This window comes from Rhinolophus hipposideros (assembly GCF_964194185.1).
Source record: "Rhinolophus hipposideros genome assembly, chromosome: 8".
Classification (NCBI taxonomy): Eukaryota; Metazoa; Chordata; class Mammalia; order Chiroptera; family Rhinolophidae; genus Rhinolophus; species Rhinolophus hipposideros.
The window spans coordinates 78817732-78843130 of NC_138054.1; the positions used below are offsets into that span (position 1 = coordinate 78817732).

Below are 25399 nucleotides of genomic sequence, written 5' to 3' on the forward strand. Positions count from 1 at the left end.
CTACTATATCCTACCCATCAATTACTGTAAGCTTTTAAGTCTTTGTATCTTCAGGCAAGTTCCCTCTTTCCTTTTTCCCTCCGATATATGTTGGCTATTTGGGGGACATAATTCCTCCATGATTTTTTGAAAATCTATTTATCTAGTTCCCCCTCAAAAAATCTGTTGGAATTTTGTTGGAAAATATATTGAATTTATATATTCAATATACAGAATTGAAATTCTTATGCTTATACCATGAACATGGTATACCTACCCACTGAATAGATTTCTATTAGGTCCTTTGATAGTTTGTACTTTTCTTCATAAAAGAATTACACATTCTTTATTCGATTTGATCCTAAATATCTTAGGATTATCTTTTACTTTTTAAAAGAATAGGTAATATATGGGTTACACGTTTTAAAAGCTCAAAAAATTATAGTGACAATTTCCCACCCATTTTCCTCAGTCACCCAGTTTTCCTCCAGAAGAAACCAATGTTACTAGTTTAATCTAATTTTTCATATGCTGAATATTAATATATAGTAGTTATATTGATCTTTGTTCCTCAATCTTGTATCTAGTAACCTGGCTGAATTTTCTTATTTCTAATAGTAGGTTATTTTTGGATTTATGTACATGCATTCATCTACAAAATGCAACAACCATTTGTTCTTTTCCATTCCTTATTCTTTTTATGGACTTTACTTCATTAGCTAGGATGCCTCTAATAAAGTAGCTATGGAAAATGGCTAGATAACAGCTGTGATAGAGGGCCATCCTGTCTTATTCCTGACTTTAATGAGAGGACTTCTGTTTCATATTTATATATGAAATTTGCTCTTGAAATAGGTTCTTGACAGATGTGTTTATCATGTGAAAAAAATTTTTTTTTACTTCTTGTTCTATTTTGCTAAGAATGAGTATGATGGTTTTATAAATTTTTTTTTAATTGGGAAACATTGGGGAACAGTGTGTTTCTCTGGGGCCCATCAGCTCCAGGTCGTTGTCCTTCAATCTAGTTGTGAAGGGCGCAGCTCAGCTCCAAGTCCAGTTGCCGTTTTCAATCGTTAGTTGCAGGGGGCACAGCCCACCATCCCATGTGGGAATTGAACCGGCAATCTTGTTGTTGAGAGCTCGCGCTCTAACCAACTGAGCCATCCAGCCACCCCTCCAGAAGCTCAGTGGCAGCTCATTATCTTCAATCTAGTTGTGGAGGGCGCAGCTCACTGGGCCATGTGGGAATTGAACCATCAAACCTGCTGTTAGAGCTCACGCTCTAACCCACTGAGCCATCCTGCCGCCCTCATAAAGCTTTTATAAAGTTCTTTTATGCACCTATTGAAATGATATGGTTTTTCTCTTTTAATCTATTAATTATGCTGAATCACCCATTTGGGGAAAAAAAAAGGTAGTCTCAAATAAAACTTTTACCCCAAATTGCTATTTATTTTCATGAGAGGGAGAAAAAAGAACCTTTTATGATAGTGAAAATATATTTTATTTTAATACAATAGCTGCCAGCAATATACTGGTTCCAGAGAGACAAAAGAAAATACAAGCATTCTATAATAAGCTTTCATTTGCCTTTTCAAGTAATTCTAAAGAAAATACTCCAATTCTGTTCAACATTATAACTTGGGGAGTTGAAATTATTTTCCATGATAAAAATATAATTTTGACAGCCCCAACCTTGATAATTTGTAAAGAATGGAATAAAAAGGCCCATATAGTGTATCAATAATGAATGCTCCCCTCTCTTTGAATCAAATATTATAACCAGTGTAAGAAATTGGTTAATCAATAAACTTGATGAAATGTGTATCAAAATGTTCATGAAAAAATACATTTCTATTTCTTATCATTTTTACCTTGTAGATATTTTCTAAATGGATATTTTAAATGCACAGAATAAAAGCTATCTACATGAAACTCTGGAGAGATTCAAAATTCAATGGAAGTAAAAATGCCTAATGTATAGAAAATCTGCATTTACATTTTTAAAAAAAGGAAGTCATATCAACTTAAATGGTAGAAAGCTTTCCAACTATTGAATACAAAATTTTTTCAGAATTCCTTGGGAAATAGTGATAGCTTCCATTTAGACTCTCATCTCTTCATTGGTTTAAATGAAGGGGGAAATGATTCAGTAGTTGCTGAAATAATATCAGATGATTCCATCATGTTAATGTATACACTACATGAATTGCCATGAAAACTTTTACGTCCCAAATCTCCACCAATTTTAAGCTGTGATCTTTCCACAAATATAAGATGGGGTAAAGAGCATGTTCTAAGATCATCCTTTTTACTGGCTTTTGTCCATTTGCCAATTTCAACTCTATTTGATTAACTTCCCTGATAAAGTAATAAGTAAGATCTGTCTTTCTACAGAGAAAAATAATTCTGCCTTCATCAAAATCGTAACAGGTAGACCTGCCTTCCTTGCACATCGAGGCAGCCAAGTGTAATCCTGGGGTAAATTTTTTTAAAAAACAAAGACAATAGCCAAGATGAAAATACTCCACAGGTGAGTTTCAAAGTGTGTTTTTCATCACTCTATTTTAAGAAATGCTGCTCTTTCCTCACTTGCCCTACACCATGTGCTACTTAGTCCAACCACTCACTTGAAAGAATAGACACCCCTTCTTTTTAATCTTTTTCATACTTGAAGCTTTGAAGAAAGGTTCAATATCACCTGAATGCCAAGTTACCACTATTTAAAAAATAAGTGAAAAGTGATGATGGCTGTCTGTGTACTGGTGCAAATGTGACATTTTTCACTCATTGAAGTTCCTGCTATAGAATTTCTCAATAGATTACCTGATAGTGCTTCTTCCTGGAACCAGATAAATCAGCATCCAGTATTTAGTTACAAAAAGGTGGGTGCCCAAACTTTTTGATCAGCTATAAGGAGCTCTAAGAAAGGTAAAGCAAAAAAAAAAAAAAAAAACTCCCTGAGCCAAATGGATACAATATGGAGCTTTTCTTATCTTTCTATACTGAGCTAATTACTAATCGGCTAAAAAAACGCAGTATGCTTATAAAAACCAGATTGCTTCCATAAAGCCCGTGTTTCTTAATGTTAGCCTATCAAGGGGGAAAATCGTTGCCATTTTAAAGAAATATATTCAAAATTTCCAAAAACAGCCTATGAGAAATAGCACTTCTTAAAACAAGTTAGGTATAAAAAAATTACCCAAAATTAATACAGTTATAACCCCGGCTCTGGAGTCATACTTAAAGTCTATTTAAAAAAAAAAAAAATAATAAATATATAGCAAACTTTTGTTTTATTTTCACCAAGTTCATCCTCCCTTGTTAGAGTACAAATAATCAATCCCTGGTTTAGGACTTCAATTTCAAAGAAACAAACAAACATGCAGAGTGCTATTCCTCAATGTGGCTGCAGAAAAATTTAATTGAAGGAAACACAATGATTGAGATTAGGCAAAACTGTGGTAATACCGTACTCACCACAACAACTATAATTTAGTCCAAAAGGAGCAACCCAGCCTCCACCCAAAGTCTAACAGTAAAGGAGGGTGGGATGGGGAAAGCTGGTAATGTGTGTGTTTTATCTTGTTTTTAATATAGGATGGATAATGCATCCTTTAGATAACTCACATTAAATATGCTTTAGAGACAAAATTCTACTTGATATTTTGACAAACCCACCCTACCCTACATTCCTTAGGTTAATTTCTGTAAAGTGTTAATGTTTACCTTACTAATCTTTGTACTGTGTTATAGCTAAATCAACTAAATATCAGTTTATGTAGTGTTGCTCAAAATATCTACAAACAGTAAGGTCTATGCTTACCTAAAAAGGAGCTTTTAAAAATAAAAGAAGAAAGCAATAATGTTCCAAATGAATGGCACTGGGCAAAATACATACAAACACATTTAGACAGAGTATCAGGTGCCCAATGGTTTCTCTTCTATGGATAAAATACTCGAGGAAGATCTTGAGAATATCATCCCTCCCTCTAAACTTTTAGCTTCTACATAGTGTCAGATGTTATAACTGGTATAAAGAATAAATGCTTTTAGGAAAAGTAAAAATCCATGTACAAAGTCAAAGAGCAAAATCTGTAGTGACTTTCTGTAGAAGGAAGGCTCTCTTCTCTGGTGGTAACTCCCTTGGTACATATCTAGGATAGACTAAGTTGGAACAGTATTTTGATACAGTAGCAATCCTTTCATATACTCTTACTAAATATTATAAAATTCCAAAAAATACATAAATACTCCTTGTACCATGCATTATGCACCAGTTTGGGGCTGACTGATGAGGTCATGGTTACTATTTTAACTGTCAAACACTGCATCTCAAAAGTCCTGCCACAGTGAATGGACACAATGATGATGGCTCTAGAGAGATGGTAAACTACCTCTAAAGTGAAAAGTTTCTGGCGAAATGTCTCCAAATTAGAGGAGAGGAGGATATGGGGTAGGGGAGGTAGGCAGGATAAAATTTTAAAATAATACTGCTTAGGAGTGTATGTTTAAAGATAGCTACTATACTTTGTCTATCCTTTATCCTAATCTTTGAATAACTGCCATGTTCATGCAAAATAAAATTTCTACTTTATAGGAAGAGGAGCAGTCTGTTAGGAAAAGCATATACTTAATCAAGGAAAGATGTGAAGACATCTTTCTCATAAATGTTATTTTACTTAGTAAGTCTTTTGGCTACGTCACTATATGCTATTTCGACCTCCTTGTCACTGGGGCAGGTATTGGTGAACTCGTCCCTACTGTAAGCATTAGTTAAGTATCTCCAGATGCCAGTCATTCCTTTTGGAATATCAAAGTTGCGGTATTTTTTGGCCACCACCTGAAATGCAAAGAGATCAAAAGTTAACATTTGATTTTCCAAGTCCTGTAAACCACACATACCTCTGATTTTAAGGCAAATGAATTCTGTGAATCTCTGAGAACTGCTTCTATTTGGAAAAAAAAGCTTGGTGTCCTCCATACTATTCTCATTAATCTCATCAGAGGTGGAGAATGAAGTTAGAAGTCACCTCTGTTCGAACTAGAAATTTCAACAATGATAAGGATTGTGAACTACACCATCGCTTCAGGAGTGTAAGAGACTGCATATAACTGTCCTGACCATCCAGAGACAGCCAAGTGTAATCACTGGATAAATACTTTAAAACACACACACTATTTTAGATCTCGGTTTTTCTTGACTGTGATTGCTCAACTAATGTTTATTACTATTCTGTTCAACACCTTGTCTCACACAATAAATGCTCAAATATTTTTTTTTGCCTTAATAGAAAAAGGCGGGTGATCACAGAACAGAATTTGATGATATAAGTAAGTCAGTGCAGCAAACTCCAGTTCAAAGGTACCTGTTACATCTTTGAATTGTTATGCAATCACAGAAAAAAATAAATAATATTCCTCCTTCTCATATGCCTCAATTTTAAGATATAATTTTCCATTTGATTAACTCTAGGGTGTTTTAACTATTGCCTAAATAGCAATAAACTACACTATTTGGGGGCGGGGGGAGTCCAAGTCACATTGCCAGAAGATCAACAGCTTTACGCACGAGGGAACTATCTTAGTACACAGAATCCTGGGTCCAAGGGCAATGTAACACCACGTCCGATGGGCCTACCTTGACAATGTGCAGTTTGGGCAGCAGGTTGCAATCAGCCAATGTCATTTCATTGCCATCCAGAAATTTACGTGTGGAAAACTTAATGTCCTCCATACTGTTCTCATCAATTTCATCAGGGAGAGGAGAATTCAGATATTCATCCAGTTTCTGCAGTGTTTTCAAGAGACCCCTCTCCAATGCTGAAAGAAAGATGGGAATACTGTAAGAAGGACAACCACCCGAGCCCCAAAGTACTCCATTACTCTTGCAGTCAATAACCGATCGTCACATGTTAGTAACAGCAAACATCTGACACTAAGCACACCAGGAACAAAACAGACAAGGTTCCTGCTCTCCTGGAGATGATTTACATGGGGCGGGTTATGAGACAAATAAATGTATTCAGATAAATATAAAAACAAGCATGACAGTTTCAGATGGGATCAGTATAAACTTGTTAATAACTAAATACCCCACATATGAACACATTATTGGCCAGCACAGTTGATATTTAAACTGGAAAATGGGTAAGAAAAAACAAACCTATTATTTCAAACCAGGGAAGAAAATCCTGCCAAGACAGAGATATTTGCCCCCAATTTGAAGTCCTGCTCCCATGAGAATATTTCGATTTTTTTCACCACAATATGTGTTAAGAAACCTCAGTACAAATAATCCAAGTAGAAACCCTGGAGTTTTTGCATTGTCTTATATTACACAAGGGCCATGAATAGCACTATTGTGTAATAACATGAAACACACAGGTCAGATTAGAGAGCTCAGTTTACAACACTGAATTGAGAGGCCCCGGAGCCAAATAGATTAAGATGCTGTAATTATTACGATTCAGAGAGAGGTGGGAGAGAAGTACCCCTGTCTGTCTGGGAAGTCAAGTTAGTGACCCTTAGCAGAGAGGGAGTGGGAACGTCATTAGAAAGAAATATAGAATAATAACAGACATATCTTCTATTACCCAATCCACCTTTCACCTCCCACTCCCAGAATATATGAGCTCACACACAGTTAATTACAGTACTTGGCCATAAAAGAAAGCTAAATATCATGAGGTGACAATCAATATACTAGTTGTAAGTTTGAATAAAGTTGGATCCATTACAGAAAAAGCCAGAGTTTTACATGCTGCCCATTAGTTATATCACCAGTAACATAAATGTAGTCTAACCACACCCCGTCTTCCAAATTGCTCCCACCCACTCATCCCTTGGTACCTTCACAGCATCCAGACAATACATGATGGTCTTAGTTAGGTAAGGGACTGTAGGCATCAAAAGAAATGAATGGATTTGAGAGGTACTTAGAAGATAAAAACCAACTGAGCTCAGACACCAAACTGAATATGGAAAAAGGAGGCTAGATATACTCAACAAAATATAAATTGAGCCCCTACTACATGCCAAATCTTGTTCTAAACATTGTTAAATTCACTACTGAATAAAACATAAAAGTTTCCTATTCCCAGAGTTCACATTTTGGGGAGTGGAAGTAGTACAGAGAAGCTGGTCCACAAACAAACGGTCCCCACGGTGAATGCTGGGGCCACTTGCTGAGCCCTTTACCTTCCTAGAGAGTAGATTGGGGGGGGGGGGGGTGAAGATGAGTTTAGTACATGCTGGCTTCAAGGTGTCAGCATGACACCTGAGTAGAGGTGTCCAATAGACAGCTGAGTTTCAGTATCTGGAACAGCGTGGCCCGGAGCAATGTATTTGGAAGTCTTAAGAACAGAAATGAATGTTGAAGCCATGGAAGTGAAGGAGAGGTAGAGAGCCTAAAGCAGAGCCCTAGGAAACCTCATTGGTGATGTTGTGGGAGGCAGATAACACATTTTCACGGTTACATAGCACTCCGTCATATGATTCCATAATAAGTTATTGATCCATTCTACTGTTAATGGAGCTGGTGGTGTTTCCAATTACGGGCTTATGACTAACTGTGTAACAAACATTCTCATTTAAATCTTTTGATGCATATCTGTTCATGTTACACTCAAAAATGGAGTATGAATGAGATATTACATCACACCTGTTAGAATAGCTATTATCAAAAACACAAGAAATAAAAAGTATTGGCAAGAATGGGGAGAAATCGGAACCCTTGTGCACTGTAGGTGGAAATGTAAAATGGTACAGCCACTACAGAAAACGGTACAGTGCTTCCTCAAAACATTAAAAACTAACATATAATCCAGCAATTCCACTTCTGGGTATTTATCCAAAGAAAATAAAAACACTAACTCAAAAAGATGTGTGCACCCTCAGGTTCATTGCAGTATTATTTACAACAGCCAAGATACTGAAACAACCTAAGTGTCTATCAACGGATAAAGAAAATGTGATACACATACACACAAACACATTATCCAGCCATAAGAAGGAAGGAAATATTGCCATGTGTGACAACATGGATGAACCTTGATTTTGCTGTGAAATAAGTCAGAGAAAGACAGATACAGGCACACTTCATTTATAGCACTTCGCTTCACTGTGCTTTGCAAATAATGTGTTCTTTACAAATTGAAGGTTTGTGGCCACCCTGTGTTGATCATGCTATCAGCGCCATTTTTCCAACAGCACTTGCTCACTTCGTTTCTGTGTCACGTTTTGGTAATTCTTGCCATATTTCAAGCCTTTTCATTATTTCATTATTTGTGATCTGTGACCAGTGATCTTTGATGTTACTACTGTAACTGCTTAGGGGAGCCACAAACAGCATCCCTATCAAACAGTGAATTGAGTCAATAAATGTGTGTGTTCTGACTGCCCCACTGATGGGTCATTACCCCATCTCTGTCTCTCTCCTTGGCCTCCCTATTCCGAGACACAACAATATTGAAATTAGGCCAAATAAAAACCCTAAAATGGCTTCTAAGTGTTCAAGTGAAAGGAAGAGTTGCACATCTCTTACTTTAAGTCAAAAGCTAGAACTGATTAAGGTTAGTGAGGAAAGCATGCTGAAAGCCAAGGTAGGCCAAAAGCTAGGCCTCTGGCACCAAACAATCAGCCAAGTTGTGAATGCAAAGGAAAATTTCTTCAAGTTCTACAGCCCATGGATCAAGGAGTAATTTCAACTTTCAAGTCTTATTATTTAAGAAATACATTTTATAAGCCTATAGCTATAGCTGCCATAAATTGTGATTCCTCTGATGGAGCTGGAAAAAGTGAATGAAAAACCTCTGGATTCATCATTAAGAACATTCAGGATTCCTGGGAAGAGGTCACAATAGCAACACTAACAGGAGTTTGGAAGATGTTGCTTCCAGCCCTTATGGATGACTGAGGGTTCCAGACTTCCGTGGAGGAAGGAACTGCAGATGTGGTAGAAATAGTAAGAGAACTAGAATTAGAAGTGGAGCCTTAGCTGTGACTGAATCACTGCAACCTCATGATAAAACTTAAATGGATGAGTTGTTGCTGCTAATAAATGAGCAACATGGTTTCTTGAGATGGAATCGTCTCCTGGTGAAGATGCTATGAAGACAGTAGAAATGACAACAAAGGATTTAGAATATTACATCAACTTAGTTGATAAAACAGCAGTAGGGTTTGAGAGCATTGACTCCAAGTCTGAAAGAAGTTCTACTATGGGTAAAATGCTATCAAACAGCATCGCATGCTACAGAGAAATCATTCATGAAAGGAAGAGCCAATCAATGTGGCAAACTTCATTGTTGTCTTATTTTAAATTGCCACACTACCCCCAACCTTCAGCAACCACCACCCTGATCAGTCAGCAGCCGTCAACATCGAGGCAAGATTTTCCACCAGCAAAAAGATTATGACTCATAATAGATTTGCCCCCTTAATAGACTACAGTATAAACATAACTTTTGTACGTACTAGGAAGCCAAAAAATTCATGTGACTCCCTTTACTGAGATATTCACTTTATTGCGATGATCTGGAACAGATCTGGAACAGAAGCCACAGTATCTCCGAGGTATGCCTGTACTATATTAACTTATTACACATAGAATCTAAAAATCAAAACAAAAATAACCTCATAGATATGGAGAATAGATTGGTGGTTATCGGAAGGGAAAGAGGTGTGGTGGGCAAAATGGATGAAGGGAATCAACTGTATGGTGACAGATGGTAACTAGACTTATTGTGATGATTACTTTATAGTGCATGCAAAGATCGAATTATGTTATACACCTGAAAGTAAGATAATGTTATATATCAATTTTACCACAAGTAAAAAAAGTGGGATAATGATTATAATCGTCTAAATTGCCATGATGGCTAAAAATAAAGATTGCATAAAATTTAAAAACAAAAAAGCCAGTTTCTGATAACTCAATACCTTTTAGTTTCTTTTTTCTTTTTTTTTTTAAAGATTTAATTGGGGAAGGGGAACAGGACTTCATTGGGGAACAGTGTGTACTTCCAGGACTTTTTTCCAAGTCAAGTGGTTGTCCTTTCAGTCTTAGTTGTGGAGGGCAAGCTCAGCTCCAGGTCCAGTTGCCGTTTTCTAGTTGCAGGGGGCGGAGCCCACCATCCCTTGTGGGAGTCGAACCGGCAACCTTGTAGTTGAGAGGACATGCTCCAACCAACTGAGCCATCCAGGAGCTCAGCAGCAGCTCAGCTCAAGGTGCTGTGTTCAATCTTAGTTGCAGGGGGCGGAGCCCACCATTCCTTGTGGGACTCGAGGAATTGAACTGGCAACCTTGTGGTTGAGAGCCCACTGGCCCAGCAGCCTTTGGAGTTAGGAGCATGGAGCTCTAACAGCCTGAGCCACTGGGCCGGCCCCACTTTTAGTTTTTAATATGCTTTTAAAAAATTTATTAGTTATGTTCAGTCCTTGATATGGGTACTTACTGTTAGATTTTTGAAGTTATAAAATTTTGAAACTCGGGTCTGGTTTACATTAAATGAATAGTCCACTAAATCATGAACTTCTTCCTTCTCATTCTTGTTCTGAAGTTCCTGGGTAATTCTTATCTCCTCTACCATACCGTATGTTCTTTGAAGGTAAAGTCGATATCTTGTGCTTCCTAAGTTTATCCTCTAAAATTCACAGCACTCTACCCAAATGCATTTGGACACTTGGTTAACATCTAGCCCAGAGTAAGATAAAACAAAAATTAAGTAGAAAAGTTTTGAGTTTCTTAAATGTATGAAGAAGGTTAAGAAAGAAATTAGGTAAAAATGTAAAACAGACACTTTTAAATTCAGATGAGTGAAGATATTTGTACTTGACTGTTATATCTTTGTGGGAAGCTGAGAATGAGGTAGACACTAAATACTGCTATAGAAAATAATAGCCATTCCTTGGCCATATTACCCAAAGCCATATACAGATTTAATGCAATCCCCATTAAAATCCCAATGGCATTTTTTAAAGAAATAGAACAAAAAATCATCAGATTTGTTTGGAACCACAAAAGACCCCGAATAGCCAAAGCAATATTAAAAAAAAAGAACAATACTGGAGGTATCACACTCCCTGATTTTTCCTTGTACTACAGGGCTACAATAATCAAAACAGCTTGGTATTGGCGGAAAAACAGACACATAGACCAATGGAATAGAATTGAGAACCCAGAAATAAAACCACATAAATATGGACAGATAATTTTTGACAAAGAAACTAAAAACATACAATGGAGGAAAGACAGCCTCTTCAATATATGGTGCTGGCAGAATTGGATAGCTACGTGCAAAAGAATGAAACTGGACTGCTATCTGTCACCATGTACCAAAATTAATTCAAAATGGATCAAAGACTTAAGCATAAGACCTGACACAATAAACTGCATTGAAGAAAACATAGGTACTAAACTTATGGACCTTGGTTTCAAAGAGCATTTTATGAATTTGACTCCAAAGGCAATGGAAGTAAAAACTAAAATAAACAAATGGGATTATATGAAACTGAAAAGCTTCTGCACAGCAAAAGAAACTATTGACAAAATAATGAGGCAACCAACTGAATGGGAGAAGATTTTCACAAACAGTTCCTCTGATAAGGGGCTAATATCCAAAATATACAAGGAACTCATGAAACTCAACAACAAAAAAACAAACAACCCAATTGAAAAATGGACAGAGGACCTGAAGAGACATTTCTCCAAAGAGGACATACAAATGGCAAATAGACATATGAAAAAATGCTCAACATCGCTAATCATCAGAGAAATGCAAATGAAAACCACAATGAGATATCACCTCACCCCAGTCAGAATGGCTTTCATCAACAAAACAAATAGTAACAAGTGTTGGAGAGGCTGTGGAGAAAAAGGAACTCTCATACACTGTTGGTGGGAATGCAGACTGGTGCAGCCGCTATGGAAGGTAGTGTGGAGGTTCCTCAAGAAATTATGAATAGAATTACCATATGACCCAGCAATCGCTCTCCTGGGTATCTACCCCAAAAATATAAAAGCATTTCTCTATAGAGACACGTGTACGCCAATGTTCATTGCAGCTTTGTTTACGGTGGCCAAGACATGGAAACAACCAAAATGTCCTTCGATAGATGAATGGATAAAGAAGTTGTGGTACATATACACAATGGAATACTATTCGGCGTTAAGGAAAGATGATATAGGAGCATTTGTGACAACATGGATGGATCTCGAGAGAATAATGCTAAGTGAAATAAGTCAGACAGAAAAAGCAGAGAACCCTATGATTTCACTGATATGTGGTATATAAACCAAAAAGAACAAGACAAACAAATGAGAAACAAAAACTCATAGACACAGACAATAATTTAGTGGTTACCAGAGGGTAAGGGGGTGGGGGGTGGGTGATGAGGGTAAAGGGGATCAAATACATGGTGATGGAAGGAGAACTGACTGGGTGGTGAACACACAATGGGATTTATAGACGATGTAATACAGAATTGTACACCTGAAATCTATGTAAATTTACTAACAATTGTCACCCCAATAAAATTAATAAAAAAAAAAAAGAAAATAATAGCCATTCTTAAAATGTAAAGAAAAACTGGCAATATTTTTTATTTAGATAAATATCAAATTGGAATGTATTATGTCAAGTGACAGACAACAATATCAAGATTAAAGAACTACCTGTTTTATTCATAAAAGGTCACTCTAGCCACAGCCAGGATCAAGCTAGTTTATTCCTTAGAGAAAATAGTTCAGCAGCAGGGCACTAGAACCCAGTACAATGAAATTGAGGAATTAGGAGAGTTCAACTGCAACTAGAAAAGTGACAGGAAATCAAGCCATTTAAAAGTAAAATACAAAGGCAATAAATATAACCTTTCATTAATTATGTACTAGCTATTGATAATGCATACAGTCACTGAAATGTAAACAGACAGGAGAATCTCAGGACTGTTGAAGAAAAAAATTAAACATTCAATATGCTTCCTGTCAAAAACAATGCATACAGAATAAATACATATTACCCTGTTTCCCTGAAAATAAGACCTAGCTGTACAATCAGCTCTAATGCGTCTTTTGGAGCAAAAATTAATATAAGACCCGGTATTATATTGTATTTATTATATTATATTTATATATTATGTTATGTGTTATGTGTTGCGTTATGTTCCTGGTCTTATAGTAAAATAAGACCAGGTCTTATATTAATTTTTGCTCCAAATGATGCATTAGAGCTGATTGTTCGGCTACATCTTATCTTTGGGAAAACATGGTAGATAAGAGGCCTTGTTCTTTGATCTGATTACAATGAACAGAATCAGAGCCTCTAAGGAAGATAATATTGCCTGAATTCAAACTGAAATAATGTCTCAAATGACACTTCAGTGGTATGGCAAGTTTATAATCTTCGACCTGCTCTAAATTAATCCTTTTCCTGAATTAATTCTCAAATGTATCCAATAGGAAAATAAAATAACCTAAATTTACAAGATTGATAGCATACAGTATTTGTAATCCTATATGTAAGGAACGGACTAAAATTAAGCTAACAAAACATTACAGTTATTTTTCTTTCTATAATTTTGGACTTAGCATAGCACTTGCAATGAAGGTGAATTGCTGTACCTGGCGAGAATATTAGGTGATTTTTCATAGTTAAGAATGTCAGAATAAAGGGTGTATTAGTGAAAACAAAGAATGCTGAATTAGTTTGATACAATTTTCATGTATCAATATTAAGAATGGCCAACAAAACAAGAAAAATAGAGGTACCAAAAAATACTAAAGAGGGGCCGGCCCGGTGGCTCAGGCGGTTAGAGGTCCATGCTCCTAATTCCGAAGGCTGCCGCTTCGATTCCCACATGGGCCAGTGGGCTATCAACCAAAAGGTTGCCAATTCAATTCCTTTAGTCGCACAAGGGATGGTGGGCTGCGCCCCCTGCAACTAGCAACGGCAACTGGACCTAGAGCTGAGCTGCGCCCTCTGCAACTAAGACTGAAAGGACAACTTGAAGCTGAATGGCACCCTCCACAACTAAGATTGAAAGGACAACAACTTGACTTGGAAAAAAGTCCTGGAGTACACACTGTTCCCCATTAAAGTCCTGTTCCCCTTCTCCAATAAAATCTTTAAAAAAATAAAATACTAAAGAGCATCATTCAATAAACATAATAAAGTTCTGAAGACAAACCATCACAAAGGAATTTGAAGTTGGTTAAAACAAAGAAAATGTCAGGATTAACCACTAGAAGGCAGTAGCAGGCCATCAGAAAGTAACTCGTCCTGCAATTAATAAGCGGCACTATTATTCTCTAATACCCCTGCTGTAGTAATACTGTTATCTCTAAGAAGGTCTTTCAAAAAGCTCTCAAAAACATTAGTAATGGAATAGAGGCCATACAATCAGTTTTAAATTAATTATAAAAATCAAAATACCCTTTTTTGCCTATGAGGACATACCAGAATTTAAAAGATTAACACACATGTACACACACCAGGGTCAGGAACGTGGGGAAATGAATACTTTAACGTTAGTAGGAATATTAACTGGTGTAGACTTTTGGAGAACAAAATCTTTGACCTGTTTCACAAAGATATTCACTGGCAGCACTGTTTGTCATAATAAAAAAACTTGAGACAATCTAAATGTCTACCAACAGGGAAATGGGTAAATAAAAATCTGTATTATGGAATATTAAGCAGTATTTCTAAAAAATGAGGTAGATCTATATTTTGAAGGATTTCTATCACATAATATGTGAAAAAGACAATTGCATAATGTGTATATATGTAAATACACATATATGTACAATGTTTGCAAAATTACATAGGAAAAGAGGATACATGCTAATATATTGGGGAAGAGGTTATATGATATGATTAAGGGGCCCTGAAATTTTATTAAATTTATTTCTATACTATTTTAACTTTTTCAATCGGTATGTATTACTCTATTACCTGTATAATTCAAATGAGTAAATGCAAAGCAGAAAACATTAAATATAACAAGCCCGTATCTGTTGTAGAAAAAAATACAATTCACAATGAAGAAAACAAAAGTTATGAGCATTTACATGGATCAAACTATATTTTAAAGCTACTGCTAGTTTTAATAAAGGGTAATCTTACACAAACCATTTTTAACACATAAGAAGAAAACAGAGAGAGGTAATGAGTATTTAAAGATGATTAAATGTAGTTTCATAGCTACAATGATGAACAATCATCCTCTGATTCCAAACACTTTTCCAGAGAGAAAGAGGGAGGCAGCGATAGAGGAGAATGAATCTTGAATAAAAATGAACTGATCAGAACCTATAGACTCCTTGCCTCCCTTTAAAAACAGGGATTTGGACATTATGGAATATGCCTCAGAGCATATAATAGCAGAGTTCATCACTGCTAAATTCAGGGGTTGCTTAAGAATATTATAAATACCAAATAGACAAATAAATTATCTATTAGTTACATTTGGGAGCTTAATAAGTTATGTAAATTAATGAAATCACAGAACTGAAAAAAGCCTAGGAGATCTGGGACAGGTCATACCTAACCTATCCCCATAAAAGGAATTACTCATTAATTTCTCTTGTAATGCTTCAAAAGATTTCACAAACTCTTACTCCCAACCAACTTGGACCTGTTACCACAAGAATTATATATTTTATCTGTCTATCTAGCTAGCTATCATCAGTGTCTCCCTTTATTTTATTCTTTAAATCTTTTGTTTACTTTGTACCCCAACCTAAGTATGAGCCCTTCCGTTTCACTTTCATTAGACCAATACTGTAGCAACTAAGCGTTTCATCCCTTGTTTAGAACTAGGTCTTAAAATTGTCCAAACCTATTCGATTTTGTGAAATATTTCATAGGCTGAATATGAAATATTATTTCGTAATAAAAAACCTGCCTACTCTGATTTACCATGTAAAATGACAAATCCATCTCTATGTAAATTGTTTATTGTTTGGGGGAATAAGGGAATGGATCATTAATTTCCTAGACTTATTTAAGGCATTTAATTGCATGAAACAGACACATAAGAGACCTGCAACAAATATACATAAGGGAGATTTCGAACACTGTTTTCTTTAGAAAAGTCTCATGGCAGTGACAGGCCCCTGTGGGGGGAAGTTGCTTGGCAACTGGAATTCTTATTTACCAACAGGTAATTTAATATAAGGCCTTCTAAGTTATGCACTGTGTAATCCACTATGTTGTTTGTTCCTATTTGGTTACAGAATTCAAAGGACAATAAGCGTTGGTGGCTACTTAAAACAGTATAACAAATAGATAGGAAAAAACAGAACACAAACTTATAGTTAAATGACTCACTTTCGCCCATAGTCTCTCCCCTCAAACCCATCCGCCAAAGCAATTGTTGTTTTTTAAAAAAGCAAGCACATTTTATTCTCCTCTCTTCCCACCAAGTGTCAAAAAAAAAAAAAAAAAAAAAATTCAACCACCCTCCAGCTTCCAAAAACCTCATCAAGAAATAAAAACATGACTTTAAGAGTTCAAAGAACTATGCAGCAAGAGCATCTGGGTGCAAAAGATAGTTTTATGAAAAGAACAGTCACCTGCATGAAGGAAAAGGTAGAAGAGAAAAGGTACTGTCTGTGGATAGGAGAGGCTCCACTGTAACTCTTTACTTAGTGTATAAAATGCTTAGACAGAAACATTAGTCAGGAAAAAAGCCAATTACTAAGAAAAATTGCTCCCAAACCAAGGCAGCTACTGGAACACATTTAATAGATGTAAGCCAGGCCTGAGCACTAATGTTCTTCCTTTTTCCCCCTTCACTGCAGAAAAACATTTCATGCAGTGAAGATTATTCCAGGACCCATTGAAATTCAATACTAAATTATAAAATGCTGCAGTTTTAAATTTTAATAATCAAAAAAATAACAGCCTGAAGAGCTTGGAAATCTGCCTACTGAAATAACAAGGAAATTAGCAAGTGTTTCCAATTCATTGATATTTTCCCCACTTGGGTATTCTTGCTCATTTGCTGCCGTAAACTTCTACACAAAAGAACCCCACTAGGCTGGTCAAGCACCTTGCTCATCCACAGCCGGTTAGGGACAAAAACAGCAAGAGACAGATTACTCACTTCCGACTACCCTACACTCAGGATTTTCTAAGACCTCCCATATATTGAATTTTGCAACGGAGGCACTAAGCAACAGAAAAATAAGATGTCAGGAATTTTGCTAACAAGTGCTCTGTTGTGTTACAGTTTTCTACTTTGAGAAGAGATATTAGTAACACAACAGCTTTATTTTTTTTTAGAAACCACACAAATGTGTATTTTATATATTTAAATTTCAAACACACAAACCCATGTATGTATTTCTTCCTCAAATTGGAAAATACATGTGAAAAACTCCACTGTCTAAAACGATGATGGACTAAAGCGTCTTTAGGAGCTGGTTTGTGGTTATTGTTGTTACTTTAAATTAAATACTAATGCTCTCGCTATACAGTTTTCTCCAGAGAGAACAATGCTTAACATCCCAAAGGGAAGAAAAACGGAAATTACTGAAAGGTGTGGTTAAGACAAGGTTCATTAAATGGGACCTCTTTCAAAGAAACTTGCCTTCAATATACCAAATGTAAGTTTGGTAAATGAAATAATAGGAAAGTGTCCTTTAATAAATAAAAAAAGAAAATCGCACCCATACTATCTAAACAATTCTCACCATGAAAATATGACTTGAAACTAAAATCCTATTCTTAGGAGGCAGAGAAATTTGGAAGGCTGGTAAGTCTAAAGGCTGTCTTAGAGCAACTCCATTGCTCTTTAAGGGTAATTAGCAAAAAAATCTACAGAGGCCGATTTTAAAAAGCTGGCGCCCAACAATAAACAAAAGATTTAGTAATGGTTTAAGTGAAGCTATATCAATCTATAACTAAATCACCCAATCCACTGTTTTTGATGCACGGTTAATTCTTCGCATAGCTCCCTTCACAGTAACTTCTCAGAAGAATGAGAACAAATTCATTCAATAAACATTTTATCACACACCTACTATATTGCTAGACACTGTCCCATGAGCTAGAAACATTAAAAAAAGACAGGACTTATCCTGGTTGATCATCAAATCTCTGATCAACTCTGAAAGCTAGTTTTTAATACTTATGGGACTGTCTGAACTCCAAAGTACGCATTTATAATCACTGTCATAATAGGGTTTCTGGTGGGTTTTTTGATGTTGTTTTCAGTGGTAATTCAATCATTTCTTTTTTACCTTCATTAGCCTCTGGCCTTGAATTCTTAATATATGCAGAGAATTTGGCAAAGATGTCCATCCCAGCAGTATTTGATTCTGGGTGTTTTGGTGAAAGCTTTAAGTACCTAAATGGAAAAGGTGATAATGGGTTATAGATCTTCCAAAAATACATTAGCATAAATTCTCTCAATCAACAAACCATGTGCTAGCAGTTACCAGACATCTTTTAACAGTTATTATTCTAAGAAGTGCTATCATCCATTTTCTATATTTTTAAGATGTCTTTTTCCTTAGGAAACAAAGCTCTGCAAAGTGTTTTTGTTCACATATTAATATTCTTGGCAACTAAAAGCCATCCGCACTCCACCTCCATTTTATAAACTAAAATGCTGAGGAAACGGTCCGCTTGGTCCGAGACTTGTGCCAAGCCAAAGGGGGTCTTAGAAAGAGAACTCTAGGGCAGCGCTAAGAGATCTTTCTGTGATGGTGGTAATATTCTCTGTTGTGTCCAATACAGTAGCCCATTAGTGACATGTGGCTATTTGAATATGATTTTAAATTAATCACAATTAAATAAAGTTAAAAATTTGCTTTCTCAGTTGCACTAGGCACATTTCGACAGGAGGGAGAGCTTTCTCAAACAGGAATGCTAGCCAGATCCTGGGCTGGCCGTGCACAGAACCAACCTTGTGCAGCAGCCTCAGGCAACCCTGACAGCAGGAAGAGTCTGGGCTGCTGGAGCCCCTCGTTCATCCGCAAGAGGTTAGGAACAAAACAGCAAGAGACAGATCGCTCACTTCAGACCACCCTACACTTGGGATTTTCAAAAATCTCTGGTGTATTACATTTTGTAAGAGTGGCCCTCTGCAACAGAAAAATAAGAGGTCGGGAATATTGCTAACAAGTGCTCTGCTGTGTTGTTAAAAAGTTTTCCTACTTTGAGAAGAAACATTTGTGACACAACAGCCTTTTCTTTAAAACCACACAGATGTGTATTTTACATACTTAAATTTCAAACACACATACCCATATATTTCCTCCTCAAGTTGGAAAATACATGTGAAAAAAACTCAACACCTCACTCTTTCCTTCAGCAGAGCTGGCATCAGCTCCAGGGAGAGGAATTCAGACTCTTAGAACCATTTTAGGGAAGATTCCTCAGCTAAAAGGCCCTGCAAAATTTCACTGAAAAATGGGCTTGGGGGCAGTTAAGACTTTGGAAAAAAATCTTACATTAACCTAGTGATTTAGACTTATTCATGTTTTAAGGTGTTGTATTGCCACTTTTTTTTTTAAATTAAAAATGAAAATGAGGTATTTTTCTATAGAAATTTAATTCAGTTGCAAGGTGCAGTTTCAGGTTAGTTTTTATATTCCTAATTTTTACATTTACTATTTAGAATTCAAGAAGAGATATATCTTCTAAAAAACGGACATAGTTCAATATTGGTAAGAAGAATATAAACTATCTGTTTACCTACATGTTCAAGTTCTCTTTCTTTTCAATCTCTCTCAATTTTTAAGCTTAAAGATTTCTCTTATAAATGACATTATTTGCACAATGAGGTTTTCAGTGAATGAGTATAGCAAATGAATTTCACCTAAGTTTACTTTTCCTGCCTGAACTGTGACAGTTAATCCCTGCTTCAATATCCCTGAGTTTCCTTTGGCTATAAAAACAACCAACCTCATTTAAATGTTTTCACCGCTGGTAATACAGTACCTTCATTGACTCCTTCCAAACAAAAAATAGTGCAAGGAACGTAAGAGCCTCTTCAATACATACTGGTATGTCTTTTTCTATCCAAGTTTCCAAAATTAGTCCTCTGTTCCCCAAGCAATATTTAGCTGTACCAACTTTTTCTAATGAAGTAAACTTCAAAATTCTCATAATAATTTACAGGAAGGTAAGCTTGAATTACAGATCATTTATATATTCATTATTCATACATATATTCATTTATTCTAATTAAGTATCTACTGTTTGTCAGGCATTGTACTAAGTGCTGGGGATACAATGATGAGCATATTACTAATGATGAGCATATTACTAATGATGAGCATATTACTAATGATGAGCATATTACTAGACACCTAGTTTAATGAACAGGTAAGGATGAAGGACTTTCAATCAGCACATCCTTACTGATACGGAAATAGTTGCTATTAAAATTCTTAAAAAACACTGTTCTCTAAAGCAGGTTAAACATGCCCTGATCTTACCTTCCAAGCCATTAAATTTGTACTATTAATTTAATACAATACTGTAGCTATAAGAGACCACTCACTTCAATCTCTCATTTTGCCTAAAAGGAAATTATCTTCCAGAAAGTTTACATACTTGGCTCCAAAGTCACTGGATTACTTAAAAGTACTACCAAACTAAAACACAGATTTCTTGTCCCTCGGTGGTGTTGTTTTGTTTTATTATACATCAGGTTCTAAAATATAAATCAAATTCTAAACCACCAGTAAGTTCAAAATCAGTTGCCAACTCTTGTTGCATACCCCCAAACACTGGATTTTAATAATTCATCAATTATTATTAGTTTTAGCAAACAGCTTGATGAAGCAGTAATTTCCAATTATTGTGAGCATTCAACATTTAACAAAAGGAAGGCGAATAATTAATAAAAGGCTATGTGTCAACAACAGAATGGACATAGCATAGCACCCAGGGTATTTAGACTTTCAGATAGTCCTTTGTTTTGCATTATATCAGTGACCATTGATGGTAGACTAAGAATATTTCCATCCTTTTAGGAAAGATCTCAGACATCTTCTCCTTTCTCGTGTCAATATAAGAATAAAGTCTGGTTATAGTTTTTATCACTGTAAATTCAACTTTCATTGTCATAATTCTTTTAAAAAAAAAAGGCTTAATAACACTTCATAGAACTCTTCTCCCAAAATCAGCTGCCTTTATCTTTCTATCCTTTTATCAGTAAAGTTAGCCAAGTATACAGGTCTACTTCAGTTAAAAATCCAAGTTTCAAGGCTTTTTGGAAATGGGGTGGGGGACAGTGGGGAAGGTGGGGGAAGCAAAGTCATTCCTTCATTCAAGCAAAGGGAACTAAAAAAAAAATACATAAACACTTTCCCCAGAGAGAAAGTTTCTTCTTTAAAACCTATAATTATATAGACCAGCAAAAGTTGCTTGATTTAAATTTTTCATTTGTCTCTGAATTCGAAACAACTCTAGGGCTAGATAGTTGCCTGTATTTATTTCTTGTGATTAAATCAGCAGTGCTCACATAAACACTCTGTTCTCAGTATCATCAGACGCCAGAAAGATGTTATTAGAAATGCTAGGTTACAGTCCACCAGCTCATACAACTCTCCTGCCTTTTCTCCTCACGCTATCTGGAAACAAGGAGGCTTACAATCTGAGTGTGGGGAGAATCAGCAATAGTTAAGGACGGAAGACCTCCCTGTCCGAGACGGAAAAGACAATGAGAGCCAGGATGGTCCCTGAATGCTCCAGAACAATAAAGGAAGGGAAAGATATTCCAGAAACACTTCTTCCCCCTCCTCCTCTAGAAACAATTTCTGCAGGACAGAAATGATGCCGTTTGATGAGCATTTCACATTATGGGGTGCAGAGCCCGCTAAGGGGAAGGCACTCCCAATCTAAACGTGCTGTTCCAATACGTATCAGTAAAAACCCATCAGAACTGAAACCTCACTTCCTATTTAAAGAGGAGCCACTGAATTCAGTTTGACAACCACCTTCAGTCCAACTTGCTCATCAACTACCAGAAACAGTAAACTCTCATGGATTTCTTTCCTACCCTTCCTCTAAGCTTGAGCTAGCCTTCAATTTGGTACTCAGTAAAGCACAATCCATCGATTAAAGACAGGTTTTACACCTCTTTTATAAAAGTCAAACTCAACGAAATGAGAAACAGAAAGAGAACCAGGGAAACATAGGTTTTTGAAGTCATACAGACCTGGCTTTGCAAGTAAGTATGTCAGCTCTGCCACCATTAACCTTAGACAAATTATTTGGCTTACTCATCTTCAGTTTCTTCATAAAATCTTTGGGAGGACTGAGATAATCCACAAAATAATCCACAATGCACGGTGTATGGCACATAATTAACAGCAGAGGCATTAGCAACATCAAAAATACTCCCTTCTAAACAAAGTGAATTACGAAACTACTTAGAAACTGTCTTCAGAATAAAAACTACATCGTAAAAATAAGTAAATTACCCTTAGAAAGAATTCAGCACACTGTGAACTCTTTATAACAGAAAGATCTCCAAGTTTTAAGTTAAATTATTTAAACTGAAAGAAGAGACCATCTCTGGTTTGAGTATCTCTATGAATATGCCCAAACAAAATGGGGCTGAAATTTCTATATATAAAAAGCAAAGTGACAATGTTTCTTTTCAAAGTCCAATTCAAAAAGCTTTGATGTCTTACAGGATTAGACATCAAGAAACCAGAATATTTTGATATTAGCTCTACTATTTCTGTTAATGTCTGTTCCCTCTGAGAAAGATAACAAGAAGGAATAATGAAAATTATTTTTGTTACTGTTGTTGCTGTTGTTGAAGAAAGCTACAAGAGAATATGAGAAAATGCTCATTTTATTGAAATGGTATACAATGTCATAAGCATACTGATTTCAAAAATTTAAATATCTTTGGAAGAATCGACACATTACATACTTTAGACAATGCTTTAAAACAAAATACAGTTTTCTTTAAAGAGAACGACAAGCCAAACTATTTATAATTTAATGCTGATATAATGATCTGTAGTTACATGAGAGGAAGATCATAGTGTATGAGGACAGGTTCGAAAATATGGAAGTTTCCTCAGAGCTGACAGACTTTTAAGAATAAAAAGGGATCTATTAGGTTCTATAATGCAACAAACTTTCAAAAATTATTTCCACTAAGTTGAATACATGTTCATAACAGTTCCTTACTGGTGTTTATAAAGTTTGAATTTATATTTTACAAAGATCCCAGTATTGATTTATTGGTATTCTATCTATATAAGGCCTGGAGGAAAAGTCAAGATATAATTTCATTAACATTGGTCTGGAGAAACTTTACTGAGGATGGGAGGATAGTTCGGACTCCTGGTAAACAGGGATAAAAGAAGTTTGAGGCCCTTAGAAAGACAGGAAGGTAGGCAGAGGACAAGCTTTTATACACACAGGATTAAGAAAATGAAATTTTAAGCTTAGAACAAGATTGCTAAACAAAGGGCAATTCTGTTCACAATAGAAGGTGGGCTAGTTGTAGACAGAAGTATCATTGTTCACTCTTCTCCTAGCAGCCCTCCTGCCTACCGTCCCCAATCCTGTGTGCTACACTCCAGCCCTACCTGCAGGTTCCCAAAAGAAACACTACTGATTCAAAATTACTTTTCTGCCTGGAACTCCTTCACTCACCTGCCAAATGTCACTTTTTAAAAATTAAAGTTTAATTCAAGTGTCATTTAATTCAAGGCTTCTCTAAAGCCTTGAGTGATTCCATTCACTTTCCCATAACACCACCACCGCCATCACCACTAATCATACACATTTGACTGTGCTGTGGAAACTGTATCTTATTGTGTATTGTGTCCACAAGGCTTTGCTGCCCAGTAACTGTTTGAAGAATGAATGAAATGAAATGAATGAATGAATGTTGAGAAATTAATTTAGAACCTTCTGACCCAATCATGGGAAATTTTTTCTGGATATGGAGGATAAGTTAACTAGCAAGAAAGTCTTGGGCCAGAAGAAAAGAAATAGCTCAGTTTTCAAGATAATGAAACTGGAAAAGCCTAAAAGAAATCAATAACACTTTGAACCTATCTATGCCAATATTACAGTATAATGCAAAACTGCATATTTGCAATTTAGGTAACTGTCATTAGAGTTCATCTCTTCCTCAACTGTACCACACATTATAGGAAATAGTACTTAAAATTGTTAACCAGGTCGGACCTGGGGATATAGAGTATCTCAAAGAAATACATAAATAGAAACTGAACCCCATGGACACAGTCTAAAAAGTCAATTCCCTTGGTGGTAGCTTCAGAAACCTACCTTTAAAATGGCCTGATAGGAAATCCCTCAGCAACCTAAACCATACATCTGCTTAGACATTCTGGCTGTGTTCAGTTTGAACCTGTCTCTCCCCATCTCTTCTCCCTAAACTTCTCTCTCAATTTGGAACCTATATCCCTCAAACAGCCAGTCTTTCCTGACGTATCTCACATGTCCCAAACCTACTTTCACCATGTACTCTACAGCTTAATCAGATTCCTAGCTTTCTCAGTATGGCTGCTGATATATGACCAATTCTGAAATCTGGGTGGCATTAATTTTACTGAATGAAGATAAGTCCTAGTCACTCCAACTTAACACTGAGAATTTAACTCAAGTACCATCAGGAGAAAGGTCTCTAAGGGCCAGATAAGACAAAGCTTTAAAGAGATAGCAATACTTCCATGTATATTTTCTTTGATACTCACTTGGGAGGGCATAAGACTTCTTCAAGAAATTCTTCAATTTTATTTACATCCGTTTTGACTTCATTGTTGAAAGTTATAAATGGTGGGTGGGTCCCGGGAGCCAAGTTCTGCAGGTCTACAGGCTTCCTGTTAGGCAAAACAGTGGTCAAAATTGGATCATTTTTTACTCTGAGAAGGTAACAATACTTTCAATTCTCAGAATGGTTCTACACTTTAAAGTATGTGAAAATGAATAATAGTATTTTTTCTACTAGGTATAGTAACAGCTGCAATAATATTCTGGTAAGCATTCCAAGTTTAACTGAGGTGCATATTAGAAATGATGGTAGAATAAGGGGAAAAAAGACTTGGGAGTTGGGAAAGTCAGTCTCTACTCTCAACTCTGGCACCAACTCATTGTGTAAAGATGGGTAAAACGTAATTTACCTAGGCTGTCCCCGCACGTATTTTGGGGTAAAATTAGGGAGAAGAGCAACTAATTCCTACAGTCCCTTTCAACTATAAGATTCTTAATTCAGGTACTACCCTCTTTTCCATTTTCCCAGAAGTCTAGAATTAGGAAAAAGATCACCAGATTTGACTATCTACAATCGAAATTACTTCAATATGTAAAAGACAGCATAACCAAAGGTAAGAGGCAACACAGAATGGAAAAAATAGCATAGTGAACAAGGCTTAAAATATATATTAAATATATATATTAAATAAAAT

The 25399-nt window shown here is 36.1% G+C and overlaps 1 protein-coding gene across 1 annotated transcript in view; it reads right to left on the reverse strand.

The window, feature by feature from the left end:
• Nucleotides 1-1404: 1404 nt before the first annotated feature.
• The window catches only part of CLIC4 (chloride intracellular channel 4), a 66781-nt gene continuing 42786 nt past the window's right edge, over nt 1405-25399 (reverse strand). The window contains exons 3-6 of the mRNA XM_081057098.1: nt 24689-24814; nt 18227-18333; nt 5621-5802; nt 1405-4822 (exon numbers count right to left, since the gene is read on the reverse strand). Coding sequence (XP_080913224.1) covers nt 4658-4822; nt 5621-5802; nt 18227-18333; nt 24689-24814 — 580 coding nt within the window. The 3' untranslated portion in view covers nt 1405-4657. The remainder of the gene's footprint in view (nt 4823-5620; nt 5803-18226; nt 18334-24688; nt 24815-25399) is intronic.